Genomic DNA, 14,520 nt, shown 5'->3' on the forward strand with positions numbered 1-14,520 from the left:
GATTTCACATCTTCAACTTGTGGGGGCCCAGGATAGAGGAGGCCTTTTGCTGCCTGACCACAAGGCCACATGAGGAGACTACAGGCAAGGGACAGGAAAAGCCAAGAGGCTCCTACAGAGCAACAAAGTTGGACTCCCTGAGGGAACTATTGCTCAGAGGAGGGGCTGGGCAGATGATGAACCCAGCCTTGGAAGCAGGCAGAGAACTAACCAGCTGCTTCTCGGCCGGCCGCAGGCCTTGGCTGCCATCCAGGCCTCCCGACTGCCTCACTCACCTGTTGCTGGTTCTCCCGCTGTGAGTGGAGCCGAGCCTGGATACACTCCCGGGTCTCCTGGAAGGCCTGTCTCTGGGAGACCTCAGCTGGGTAGTGAGTGCAGACACCCACAATGTTGGTGCAGGAGAAGATGAGGACATTGGAGACAAGCTGTAGAAGAAGAAGCCAAACACACGGAACTCAAGAACATGGCAGGCATGGACACCGGAGCCCTGCCCAACCCTAGTCTTCCAGACCCCAAAGTCCAGAGCCCCTGGTCCACATCTCAGCATACTCACACCTAGCTAGTAACAAACAAAGGCCAAATGTAGCTAACACAGGGCTAGAAGAAGTCAAACTTAATCTTTCGTATTTTCTAATGTCCCCAAACACCTAAGCCTGGCTGGCCTGTCATAGAGGCACAGCACCTAAGAACACAGAGTCTCTGAATAATTATGCCACATACACCAGCATTATCACAAATTAAAAAGACTATTATAAAATTGTCTTCCACGAGTCCAGGCTGCACCGGCCATGCAGGTCACAGGACCATAACAAGCACTCTGGGGAGTGAAGTCTGGCCAGTGGAGATGAGAGGAGGCTCAGTTCCTTCCTCTCCAGGCTTCTCCTGACAGCTCCACGCTCCAGCATCTGTCTTCGGCTACTCCTCATGGGTCCCTGCTGAGTGCTGACTGAGATGTGTGTGGAAAAGCATTTTCACCCTATTACTCAGCAGCCCCAACGCTAGGCTTCTTTTGAAAAGAGTACTTAGTGAAAGGCTAAGGTAAAGCAAAATGGCGTAACAGACCCCCAAAAGGCTAGGGGATGCCACTCACTGAGCTCCGTGAGCTGAGGTTCTTCAGAATGAACCTTGGCAAGCAAAGCTCTGTGGATATGACTATGCTGAACCTGGTTCTATCCTTGTCTTGAGATACAAGAATCCGGGAGAGATCTTAGGTCTATAGGCTGTGTGGGCTTTAAACTTCACTCCAGGCCCACGTCTTAGCTTGTTAATCTCAAACTCAGAGCTCTAACCCCAGCCCTGCATCCTTCACTGTGGCCTTCTGACCTCTGAGAAGCCTGCATTGGTCGCCAATTCGGAGTAAAGAAGGTGCTCGTCCATATAAATCTCAAAGAGCTTTACTTGGGAATGTCCCTGCCCAGCAATGGGTGCAACACATGATTCCCACAGTCCTCTGAGGCTTCCACTGTATCCGTCCTTGACTCAGATCCACACCCTGCATGAAGGTTTCCCCTGCTATACCCTGAGGTTGTGTTGAGCCTCACATCCTCCCCAGCCAAGTGAAGGCCCAGGAGCAGATGAGTTCATGCTGGCTATGGTGCCATCCTTCTCTAGAGAAGTCCAAGAGAGTGTCTGCCCTGCTCCACAAACAGAATTCATCTGTCTCATTCTAACAATCCGGTATCCCCCTAACCAAAGAGGACTCTGAACTCCATGGCAGAAGTCGGCTCAGGTGATCAATGGTTCCAGCTTCACTGGCTAATATTACTGTTACCAACTCCTACCCAAATCCTACCAACACCTAAATTCTGACATTTTATATAGACCTGACATTGAAAATCTATTTATGAAAAGGGAAAAAAACCCTGCTCCATGGCAACTAGCAAGCCACCTAAAGAATGTTACATGTGGGATGCTCACGTTCCCTTAAAGCACCTGCTATTGGTAGAGAGGAGACAGGACCATCAGGGTAGATGCCTCATGAACAGGATTAATGCCTTGATGGGAAGAGATTTTTGCTTGTTCCTTCACCTCTGCTTCCCACCATATGAAGAAATGAGAACCCCAAAGAGGAGCTCACCAGAACCCCAAAGAAGATGCTTATCAGAACCCCAAAGAGAATTCTCACCAGAATCCAGCCATGCCAGCAATTTAATCTCAGACTTTCAATCTCCAAAATGTGAAAAACAAATTTCTTATGTTTACAAGCTACGCAGTCTATGGTATTCTTAGCAACTCAGACCATCTAAGACAAGCAGATAGGTGATAAGACCTGAAGGAGAACCAGGAATATAAAACAGAAACAAACACACATCAAGCAAAAAAGTAGAGGTGAGTGCTTAAGTGGAGGATTGATGAGGAGGTCTCTGGGCAGATCAGAGAGCACTGGGCATTGAGAGACATGTAATAAGGCCATGAAAAGCAACTGGTCCTTGAGTAGATAGCTCAGGTTCTCCAGAAACCCAGAAAGAAAATACGTAGTGCAGGTGGAGCAAGTTGGACATAATCCTTATACAGTGGGAACCAATAAAGACTGTTGAATCAAAAATGCAGGATGAGCAAGCACATGGCTTCCAAGACTCATAAGGGTAATCACATAGGGAATGGAAGGTAGGTAGAACACTGTCACACAAGTCAAAATAGGAAAAAACCAAGACCTGTCTGAGGTTGGGGACAGGCAAGGTGGAGCCAACACAGAACCCTATGACAAGATAGGAGTGTGTTCCTGAAGAAACAGACTGTGGCCTTCAGTGTAATCAGCCAAGACCCCAAGAGCAGGCCTCTGGAAGTTACTGGGGTCATTAAATGATAGGTTTGGGGATGCTGAGTGAAGGCTGAAGGTATGCTAGTTAGGGGAAGTCTGTGAAAGGAGAGGTAGTGAATGCAGCAGCAAGACAGAAGAAAGTGGAAAAAACAAAGAGTTAACTATGGTTGACAATGAGTAGTGATAACCCAACCAGATTAATAGGAGTTATCCCAGTATCAGAGGCTGGTTCAACTTCAAACATCTAGCATTTCTCCATATTAACAGAATAAAATAAAAAAAGCTACATGACATTTCAATAGTTACCGGCAAAAACATTTGACAAAATATAACATACATTCATGACCCAAGGGGGAAAAACCCACCAAATTAGGGATGATGTCACTAAATCTGATCAATAACACATACAAAAACTTATAGCTACCATCCTTCTTACTGGGAAAGACAGAATGTCCTCCCCTACGGCTAAGGAAAAGTTGCGTATATTTCTGCTCATCATTTCCATTGATTGTGGTGGTAGAGGTCCCAGACCACGCAATAAGACAAGAAAAAGAAAGACATACAGATCGGAGCTGGGTGCAGCAGCAAATGTATACCTTAAAACCTAGCTATTCAAGAGATTAAGGCAACAGAGTCCATGAATTCAAGACCAGCCAAGGTAGCATAATGAGACCCCATTGAAAGGGGGGAAAAGGAAGGAAAGAAAGAAGGGAGAAAGATGAGACATATTGGAAACAAAACATAACACTGTCAGTTTGAAGACTGCCTAACTGTTTTCACAGAAAATTCTAATGAATCTAGAAAACCATGACCAGAATTAATATGCAAATTTATAAGTCATGGGCTATAAGACTGATAAAAAGCAACTGCTTTTCTATATATAAGCAATAAAATATTGGAAGTAAAACTTAGCAAAGTACCACTTAAATAGCACTGAAACCATGAAAATTATGTATACTATATCCAACTAACAATTTTCTACAGAACACTGATAAAAAGTATTTAGGCTTATTTTTAAATGGAGAGGTGTATCTTGTATTAGGTAACATACAGATGTCAGTTTTCATCCCAATCTTCATGCACAACATGATGATGATCAAAGCAATGATAACAGGCAAAATAAGCCAAAGTGATTTTGAAATTATGGGCTAAATCAGGAGATTTAAAGTATGAAACTTAAAGACTTATTACAAGGTGTCATTAATTTAGAAACCATAGAGGTATAGGTCAATGGGATAGAGCTTAAAACAAAATTATCTATTAATGGTTATGTAGTTAGAGGAGGCTGCTTGTTCATTTCTGGCTCCCCAGACCCGAAATAATTACACAGAAACTGTATTAATTAAATCACTGCTTGGTCTGTTAGCTCTAGCTTCTTATTGGCTAGGTCTTACATCTTAATTTAACCCATTTCTATTCATCTGTGTATTGCCATGTGGCTGTGGTTTACTGGCAAGATTCTGGCTCATCTGTCCCCAGCAGTGGCTACATGGCATCTCCCTGACTCCACCTCCTCTCTCTATATATATTTATCTTCCAGCCTGGCTATATTCTGTTAAGCCATCGGCCAAAAGCAGCTTCTTTATTTGTTAACCAATAAAAGAAACACATATACAGAAGGACCTCCCATACCATGACTGGTTGATGTTTGACAAAGATAGGCAATTAAATGGAGAAAGAGAAGCCTTTTCAACAAGTGATGCTGTGTCAATTGATTGGGTACATACAAAAGACTGGAACTTAGACCCCAGTCTCACACCACATATAAAAGTTAAATCAATGAGAAGTCTGAGAGCCATAGTTATAAAACCCCTACAAGAAAGCATAGGAGCCTCTTTGTGAATTTATAAAGACAGGCATCACATATTCTCCTTCATATGTAAACCCTAGCTTAAAAGTTATTGTGTATATAAGTGCTTTGTCTGCATATACGTCTACACATCAGAAGTGGGCACTGAATCATGAGCTGCCATGTGGTTGCTGACGATTGAACTCAGGACCTTTGGAAGAACAGCCAGTACTGTTCCACTGAGTCAGTTCTCCAGCCCGTAAATCCTAGATTTAAATTTCTAAATTTCTCTGCTTAATTTTGAATATCTGTAGAGATCAGAAAGCTAGAAAGGGTCTAAGATTGAGGGGAGAGATCATAAGCCAGGGAGGGGATAGTAGAACACATGTGGTATGAAAGTAGGGAAGGATCACTGGGGATTAAAGGCTTAAGTGAGAGTAGGAGAGAGGAGTTGGGAAGAGGAAGGGGTTAACCAAAACCAAAGATGTGTGAAAAGTCTTATGGAAACCTACTGCTTTGCAAGCTAGTTAAAAAATATATTTTAAGGAATTTGAACGCAGTATCTTGCATGGGTAGACAATGCTTTCCCAAGATGACATGGTTATTAAATGAAAATCTCAGTGTTGGGTGTGGGATATTTTCCTATAAGTCATTGGTCAGAGAGGCTCCTCAAACAGCACAGGCTACTGTCAGTGCTTTTTGTTGTCCATCATAACCCTCTTGGAGAAGACAAAGCCCTTTGGTTGAAGGTCATAGAGAAATCTAGCTGAAACCGACCTGGAAACTTCTTCCCTGCTGGCTATTTTTCAGCATCAGAAAGTGCTATAAAATTACTGGGGAGAGAGAACATATCCAGTGGTGAGTCTACACGACACAATTACTGGCCTGCCAACAAGATGTACCCAGATGCAGTAGTGGCATGGCTGACATAGGGCAACCAACCACTTTCCGATTGGATTTGAGGTCTGTTCCATAAAAGGGAATTCAAAGCTCGTGGCTGAGGAAGCCATGGCCCTAGAGGGGGAACCTACTACTGTTGTTCTGCTAAATGGACACGATGTCAATCTGCTCTTTGAATATGTATCTTTATACCCATTTGTTAGTTCTGCTGTCCACCTTGGTCAGAAGGCTGGAGTGAAAAGCAGTCAATACAGAGACTCACAACTGTTTAAAGTGCTGAGAAGTGTGCTCGGTCCTAAGTGGGACGTTATCACCCCATCCCATCATGGAAGAAGGGGTGGAAAGGACATAAGAACCAGAGCACAGCTATGAGAGCTGTGAAAGGCTGCCTTCTGGACACAACATGGCCATTCTTAGCAGCTACTGCTACCTGCATCAGATCAAGGCAAGCAATGATTACAGCATGGATGCTGAGGAGCGTGCCCATGTGTGCACAAAACTGTCCAGGGATAAATAGTAAGTATTTGGGGGACAATAGGAATAAGATCTGTCTCTCATAGGCTCAGGTATTTAAACTCTTTCTCTCTAACTGGTGGCACTGTTTGGGGAGCCGGTATAGCCTTGCTGGAGGAAGTGCATTACTAAGGGCAGGCTTTGAGAGTTCATAGTCACATCCCACTTCAGTCTGCTTGCTGCTTCATGGTTTTGGCTGAAGGTGTGATATCCAAATTCCTATTCCTGCTGTCATGCCTGTCACTTGTTTCCATGCCTCCCCTTGCATTGACTCTGCTATGATGGACCCATCCTTTCGGAACCATAAGCTAAAATAAACTCCTATAAGTTGGTTTTGATCATGGTCTCACTATATAGACCAGCTGGATTCAAAATCATAGAACTCTGCTGGCCTCCCAAGTGCTGGGATTAAAGGTGTCTACCGCTACATAAAAATATTTTAAAAATCAAAAAATATTCATGGCCTTGTATTTGACAACAATCCCTTAGATGTTGCATCAAAAATACAAAAGACCAAAATATAAGACAAAAACAGATTTTATTAAAATTGAATTAAGAACATCTTCTCTCAAAAAATTTTCTGCGACTTTGGGTCAAGTTAAACGTACACTTGCCATGCGACCCAGAACCCCCACTCTTAGGTGTTCATTCAAATAAGATAAGAAGTTACACTGATACAAAGAACCTACACTTTCCTGGTCATGAACACCAGCTCAGCTGTGGAAAGGAACAAACCATGGCTATGTCCAGTATGGATCGACCCAAATACACTATGCTAAAACGAAAGAGGCAGATGCCCAAACCTGTGGGCAACCCAATTCCATGGATATGGCATTCTGGGAAAAGCACAACCACAGTGACTACAAACAGATGCATGGACAGCGGGAGGAAGTTATTAGGGGTGATGGAACTCTTATATACCTTGGCTCTGCTGGTGCATATATTTCTATATGAATCTATTGAACCCACAACTCTAAAATGGATATATATATATATATATATATATATATATATATTCTACTGTATATAAATTATCTTGGTATAAAAAAAGAACACTGAGTCAGTGTTCTGGGAGAGAAAATATGAAGGAGGGCTGGCCAGACAGAGGAAAGGTAGACTTTCCTCTTTCTAGGGCCAGGAAGGAGACCAAAGTGGGTTTTGAGACATGACTCCAAGGTAATTATCAGCAGATTGTGGCTCTAGCCTGTGGGTCCTAATTCCCAGGTCTCAATCTTCAAGTCTCTACTGCTGTATTCTAGTCTTTTCTGTAGTCTAGAGTTCAATAGCAGTGGTTGGTACAAATCCAGATAAAGCAGTGGCAGTAACCCAATAGGGTTCAAATGGCTTTGCTAAACACTGCTCTCATTCACTAAAGACAAAGCAGCCAGGACCAAGATGGTGCTGGGGTACTGGGGTGCTGGTGTTTCAGAATCAGTGATAAGATCCGGGGGGGGGGGGGGACCAGCAAACAGAACTAAGAGGGAAAGAGTCTAAGCTTGCCTTACCATCCTCTACAAAGCAGGCATCTGAGCACAGCAGGTGCTAAACCCTCCCTGCGGGGTTACACTAGAGAGGAAGCACCAGCCAGGCCTCCTGGAATTCTGCTTAGGGACACCTGGGAAACCTAGTGTACACATGATACATTGGACGCAGGGATGGTCCATGCAAATGCTGCCTGGCTCTCCTCCAACGACACAGTGATCACGTCCCTTGAGAAGTCTCTTCCCGGGTCTCCATGGAGGCAAACAAACTAAGAGCAAGGACAGGGTCTGTCTTCTATAAAAAGCTTCATTAGTAAATAATTATAAGTGTACAGTGGTAAAGACTGCGAAGACTTTGAAACGACAGGGCTGTTGGATCGTCCCCATGCTGAGGGTTCGATTTAGGCTACCGTGTAGATTACATTGCTGGGTTTCTGCGGTGTTGATGCGGCAGGAGACTGGAAAAAATGCCAGCAGCCAGCCTCAGACAGTGCAGTCTGTACTCAGGCTCCTGTGGAACAGACTCACTTCTCAGACCACTGCAGAAGGCGGAGGTGATGGTGGTGGTGATGGTGGAGGTGGTGGAGGTGATGGTGGTGGTGAGAGTGGAGGTGCTGGTGGTAGTGATGGCGGTGACGGCGGTGACAGTGGTGGGGTGGCGGTAATCAGAATTCCCCACAGACCCAAACTTCACCATGTGGTAATGTGAGTCAGAATACAGAGTATTCTGTTATTTGGACTTCAGCCACTGATTTTTAATCCAAATAATGTTTAGTATAAGTCGATCTCACACAACATAAGAAATCATTCACTGCTTTTCTGGAATTTAAATTGAGCAGAGTGACCCAGGTTTCACCTGGCAATCCTGCCGGAGGGTTTACTGGCCACCCCTGTCAGCCCCCAGCTGTGGCTGCCCTCTGCCCCACACGCCCAGCACTCAGCCCATTCAATGTCACCTCACGTGTACCCTTCCTCTGCTGAAGTAGCATCTGCAGACACAGAGCAGTCGCCCAGCGTCTTCTCGTACACGACGGTCTGAAATCTCCCCGTGACAAAGTGCAAGCCAGAGAGGCAAGGCGCTATGCCATTTTCCAGGCCTCGCCCAGGCCTTCTGAAACCAGGTGACCTCAAGACCCTGGAACTGAGGGATAGACAGGTCTCCTGGTGTGGGAGGGAGATGGCCCCTCCCAGAGGTGTGTCCTCCTATCTCATCCTAGAGTTCCCGCTCCTTCCTGTCACCAGCCGGTCCCGGTTTACAAACACATGAAGCCAACAACCACATGAGCTCCAAATGAAAGGAGCTGACAAGCCTGCCAAAGCGCACTCCTCCCATACTGGTGAGCCTTTGTCCCACACAGTGGTCGCGGGGAGCTCGGGGGACTGCAGTAGAATCCCATTAAGATTTGAAATCAAATAAATGAAGGGAAGATTATCTTAAATTACATACTCTTAGAAAATCTATCAGCAAGGTTTCTTGTCTACTGCACCGTGTTCAGGTAGCTACTCAATGCCTTTTAAGAATATTAAGATATTTTTAGAATTTTTAAAATATACCTCTAAAATCTATTCCTTGCAAAGAATAAGGATTTTTTTGGGGAGGGGCAGTGATTGTATTTGTTTTTGAGTCAGGATCTTACTATGAATCTCTGGCTGGCCTTGAACTCAGAGAGGTCCACTTGCCTCTGCCTCCTAAGTCACATGCCTCCACTCCTAGCCTAATCCACATCACCTGTGCCTGGGGACTTTTGTACTGAGTTCTTTTCATAGCGTGACTCACCGTATCCGCAGGGCTCTGGACCCAGGAGCAAGCCGACCTTCTCTCCACTCCAGCTAGCATGCCACTCTAATGGGTTAGCTCAAAAATCTCTCCAAACCAACACATCTCCTGTGTGTGTGTGTGTGTGGGGGGGGGGTTCCAGCTTCTCTGTGCAAAGACCCTGGAAGGATACCTTAAACACCAGATACTTTCCACAACACACAGGACTCCCCACAAACTGTCAGCTGGAATCCCGGCTCCTGCATTGCCATTAACATCCTACAAGCCTCACCGTGAACCAAGTTCTTGTCTCATCACCAACCCCAGCCATGTCTTTTAACTCCCTGTCTCTGGGAAACATCACTCCATAACGTGATTCCCAAAGTACAACGTGTGTTAATGTAATTGTAACGCAACTAAAATCAAAGCCTGAATTGCTGACAAGTTAATCATTAGCATCTGCTTAATACACTTCAAGGCGCCTGGAAGCACAGCTTACAGCATGGGCAAGGTCCATTCCCAGCTGCTTATAAAAACGGTAGGGGAAAAGAGAGCTGGAGCGATGGCTCAGGGGTCAAGAGCACTTGCTGCTCTTCCAGCGGGCCCTGGGTTTGGTACCCAGAACTCACATTATGGCCCACAACCATCCATTAGCCCCATTCCTAGGTGTTCCAATGCTGTCTTCTGACCTTCCCAGGAACCAGGTACATATGTGGTATTCATATACACATGCAGGCAAAACACTCAGACACACATAAAAGTCTAGAGTAGTTTTCAAATGTTAGGAAAAACAAGATAAATCGGAAGGTGAAGACAGACAGGACACAGAATGAATGACCGTGGACAATCATTTCCAGGCTTAGAAACACTTTCACATAAACATGAAACACATTCATATAAATAAACACTTTAACATAAACACACACTCTCCAGTCCTATAAGACAAGCAAGCCAAACACCATCATGTCGCTCTGCCAATAAGGAAGACAGAGGCTCTGCCTGAGGTCACAGACCAAGGCAGTGGCAGAGTCAAGATCGTAACTTCATCATTCCGAGCTCAGAGCTAGTCCCACGCCACTTATATTATGCTGCTATTTATCCCAATTTAATTTAAGGCCAGTTTTGTTTTACTCTATTTAATAAAGAACACTCAACTTTCTCTCACCCTGTTGTAGGAGCCCCAGGCCTTCTTCACAGACCCTGGTCACATAAAGAACTGCTGATTAGGTAGGGCCGACTCCCAGCCACTGCCAGGGTGGATGAGCATCCTCAGGGGCCCTGCTGCCGCATGGCTCTCCAAGGCGCTCACTGCCGTGAGTGAGAATGGCCACCACCTGCCTAAGGAGGCCAAGCCTCACTCTACCTGAGCTCCCTTAGTTATCAGCATTGTGGAGGCAGAATTCAGTTACCACAAAGTCCTCAAAATGTACAATTCAATACTTTAGTTTATTGACACAGCATCTGCCACCTTCCCCTGTGAAATCCCACACCCATCAAAGCCCCACTTTCTATACCCACTGCCAGTTCCAGCTAGCTCCTCATCTGTCTATTTCAACCAGTTTGCCGATTACGGCCTTTTCATAGACATAAAATCAGACAAGCCGGGGCCCTCCATGCCCGATGCACCTCACTGAGCACAGTATTTCCAAGACTCATCCATGTCTTAATGAGTATCAGTGCTTTGCTTCTTAGGATGGCTAAGGAGTAGAAGCATGGATCTACTACATTTTGTCATCTATCATCAGTCATGGACATGTGGGTGGAAGCCACTCTTTAGATATTACGAACTATAATGAAATGGCCAACATTCATGCATGTGCCCTTGCATGGAGGTATGTTCTCAGTTCTCTGGGATATACACTCACGTCGCATGGTAGTGACATTTAACATTCTTCAGGACCTGCCTGATGGTGCCCTAAAGCAGGTGCATCATTCTACAGTCCCACCAGCAACGCAAGAGAGCGCCACTCATTCTTTACACAAGTTTCCCTAGGCCTTGTTCATTGTGTGGTCGCCTGGTGCTTTGTTTTGTTTTGTTTTTATGACAGTCACATTACTGGAAATGGCGCCTTATCTCATGCGATTTTGAGTCCCTCAAATTTGTAAAGCAAATAGTGATAACAAGTGAGACCATGTACTCTGTGCCCTACAGAGTTGTGCAGGCTTGGTTTTTCTCTCTGGTTAATTATTCCTGGGAACACCGCAGGTGTTGTGTATGACTCTCATGGAAAAATGGTGGCTTCCGTGGATCAGTACACATAGTAGCAGGGCATCCCTGCAATTAACTGATTCAATATTGATCAGGTTCCCTGAGCTGAACACTGAGCAGAATCCCCTAGCCCTCCAGTCCCCACCTTGCAGGACCCTGAAGCTGGTAAGTTACTCTGCATGGCAGTGGCAGAGAGGACACAGTGTCAAAGACTTTCTGATCTTCCATGTCTACCATCAAGCTAAACTCCCAAGCAGTATTCAGTCATGTGTTGGGGGAACCAAGCAAGACAATATCCTTAATATGCAAAGAGTTTTATAAATCCACCAGAAATAGTTTAGACTTTAACAAAGTATCAGCAACATAGATGATAAGTTCTTCCAAGTAAAAAAATGGCAGGAATGGTACACACCTTTCAAACCAGCACTTGGCAGGCAAAGGCAGGTGGATCTCTGAGCTTAAGGCCAGCCTGGTCTACAGAGCAAGTTCCAGGACAAACTTGTCTCAAGGACAAACAAACAAACAATAAAAACACACACACACACATAAACTAAAATAAAAAAGAAAACAAAAATAACATAAAGTTTGAAATTTTGCAGCATTCTGCCTATAAAAATAGAAACTTTTGGTTTTCCTTTTCATGGTAGTATTGATAAGAATACAATGAAACAGACCTCCATAAACACCATCACCCCACCAAAATTTAACAGTTAGGGTACAAACTAATAAAAGCTCTCTGGAAAGCAGTTTGATGAAGAACCTTAAATATGTTCAAGCCCTTTGCCCCAGTCCTCCAGTCCTGTCCAGAGGTACCTGTGCCACAGCAACCACAGGGTCTGACTGCTTTCAATCCAGAGAGGACTGTCAGGGTTGAGTAAACTACTGTACAATGGTGTGCAATGCCTCAGGCTCATGCTGTCTCATTTAAAGGAAATTTAGCATTATAGGTGATTTTTTTAAACTAAATATATCAACTGAAGGAAAAGAGAATATGGAATTATACAGTATGCACACCAGTTTTTCAAAAGTATATACTTAAAATATTAACAATTAGTAAAATGCCTCTTGATGGCAGAATTATAAGTTTTCTTTTCTCTAGACCACTAATTACTTTCCCCTCATATGCTGTTGTTTAAGGAGAATATGACAAAATACCAAATGAAGGGGGAAAGGTCTTGCTTTTTATGATGAGCAAGGCAGACTGAAGAAAGCATCTCTGTCAGAGGCTGAGATGAGGAGAAAACTCACAAATCCAGGCAGAGAAGCCTAGCGGGGCGCAGAAAACCAGACCGGGAAGAGAGAGTCCCAGCTGGGCAGAGGCCATGAAGAAGGCTGCATGGAGGATGCTGGAGGATGGGCCTCTGTGCCGAGCCTCAGAGCGGAGGGTGAAACAGGCAACAGGTCCAGGCTGCCTATGGCAGGGAGCCCACGTGAGCAGGGACAGAGGAAGCAAGGGACACCTGATAACTGACATGGCAGGTTCCAGACAACCAAAGTTAACTAACACCAGATCACCAGCGATAGTCTCTGTCAGAGTAAGAAGCTAGCAAATGATGTCGAAGGAGTAAAGACTTCTGTGGGCTCCATTTTCAAAAACATACAAAAAGTGTACAGAATTTTCAGATAAATTGAATTCGCATTCATGATAGAAAATTTCAAAGCCACAGGAAAATCAATTACCACCCAAAGACAGCCGGTATTAACATTTCCTCTCATTCTCTTTCCTTGCTTCTTCCTTCTTTCAGTGCTTTCTGTTTTGCGTTCACGAGGCTGTGATTTTACTGTTGACATCATGTGGTACCCTGCTTCCCTCACGTCGCATTACAGCAGAGGCATGCTCCCCTCGCATCACAGCTATGAACACTGTCAGTGTTCACCGGGGCGGTGTGACCTGAGCTGCATTTCAGGGAGGGAAATTTGACAGCGGGGAGCAGGCTGAGAAAAGAAAGATGCTCGCGGCAGAGAAGCCAAAGCCAGCTATAGAAATGGCACAGGCTAGGGATGCACCCCGGCTCCCAGAGACTTGCCAAGCATTCAGTGAGCCCTGGCTTCAAGACCCAGCACTGCATAAAGCTGGGCACAGTGGCTGCTCATACCTGTAATCTTAGCACTGGGAAGTGGAGGGAAGGCGGCCAGAAGCTAAAGGTCATCTTCAACTGCATAGTAAGGTTACAGCTAGATAGGTCCAAGCCAGGATCTGACCTCCCCCCGAGACAGGGGCCTCTGGCGTATAGCTCTTCAGGGAGGGGCCAGTTTGGAGGTAAGTGAAACATGGAGAAACATGTGTTGGCGCTGGAGAAAGGAGTCGGCAGTTAAGAGCACTAGCTGCTCTTCCAGAGGAGTCAAGTTCAAATCCCAGCACCCACATGAAGACTCCTAACAGTCGATCCCTCCAGTTCCAGGGGATCCACGACCTTCTTCTGGCCTCCATGGGTGTCGAATGCATGTGGTGTGCACAGATACCACATGCACATGAAATAAAAATAAATAAACCTTAAAGTGGGGGGGTGGTCAGGCATGATAGAAGTCAATGGGAGAATTCAGAGTAGAAGACGGGGTCCTCTGTGCCCACAGGTGATCTCACATCTCTGTGATCAGGCAGAAGAGAAGGCAGTCTACCAGGGACTCAGCAGAGGGTACGAGGTGAAGATCACTGTGTCAGGATGCTTGGCAGCCAGGGCACTAAGAATGGATAGCTGAACATGGGGGATGAGAGGTGGAGAGAGGGAAGGGGGTGAAGCGAACAGGGAGGCAGACCCCCCCAGAGCCACACCACAATAGCCACCAGGCACATGTAGCTGTGAGCACTTGAAATTGCTTGTGCCTCTGGGTATTTCGCTTGTTGCATTCTTACTTGTTTAGCTGATGGAAGAGCTACCATTGTGCACATGACTCTACAATACTGTAGGACAGTATTGTTACTGAACACAGAGAAAGCCAGGTGGGAGGGGCAGAACATAGACTGACTTGTACATCGGCATCCTAGCCTGCAAATGGTGGTCCCATCAGGACTCAGAGGGACCTGCCTCCCTCCATCCCTGGGGACCATTTCCCGAAGGTCCAGATTCACCTGACTGGTTCTGAGCAGTCTCCCAAGGGCGGCGTTTATGG

At 45.4% G+C, this 14,520-nt stretch overlaps 1 protein-coding gene across 1 annotated transcript in view; it reads right to left on the minus strand.

The window, feature by feature from the left end:
- Positions 1-14,520, minus strand: part of Adcy5 (adenylate cyclase 5) — a 150,050-nt gene that overhangs the window by 56,714 nt on the left and 78,816 nt on the right. Inside the window, exon 2 of the mRNA XM_087901106.1 lies at positions 276-425. Within this exon, the coding sequence (XP_087757232.1) occupies positions 276-425 (150 nt within the window). The remainder of the gene's footprint in view (positions 1-275; positions 426-14,520) is intronic.

This window comes from Myodes glareolus, chromosome 2 (genome assembly GCF_982192425.1).
Source record: "Myodes glareolus chromosome 2, mMyoGla1.1, whole genome shotgun sequence".
Classification (NCBI taxonomy): Eukaryota; Metazoa; Chordata; class Mammalia; order Rodentia; family Cricetidae; genus Myodes; species Myodes glareolus.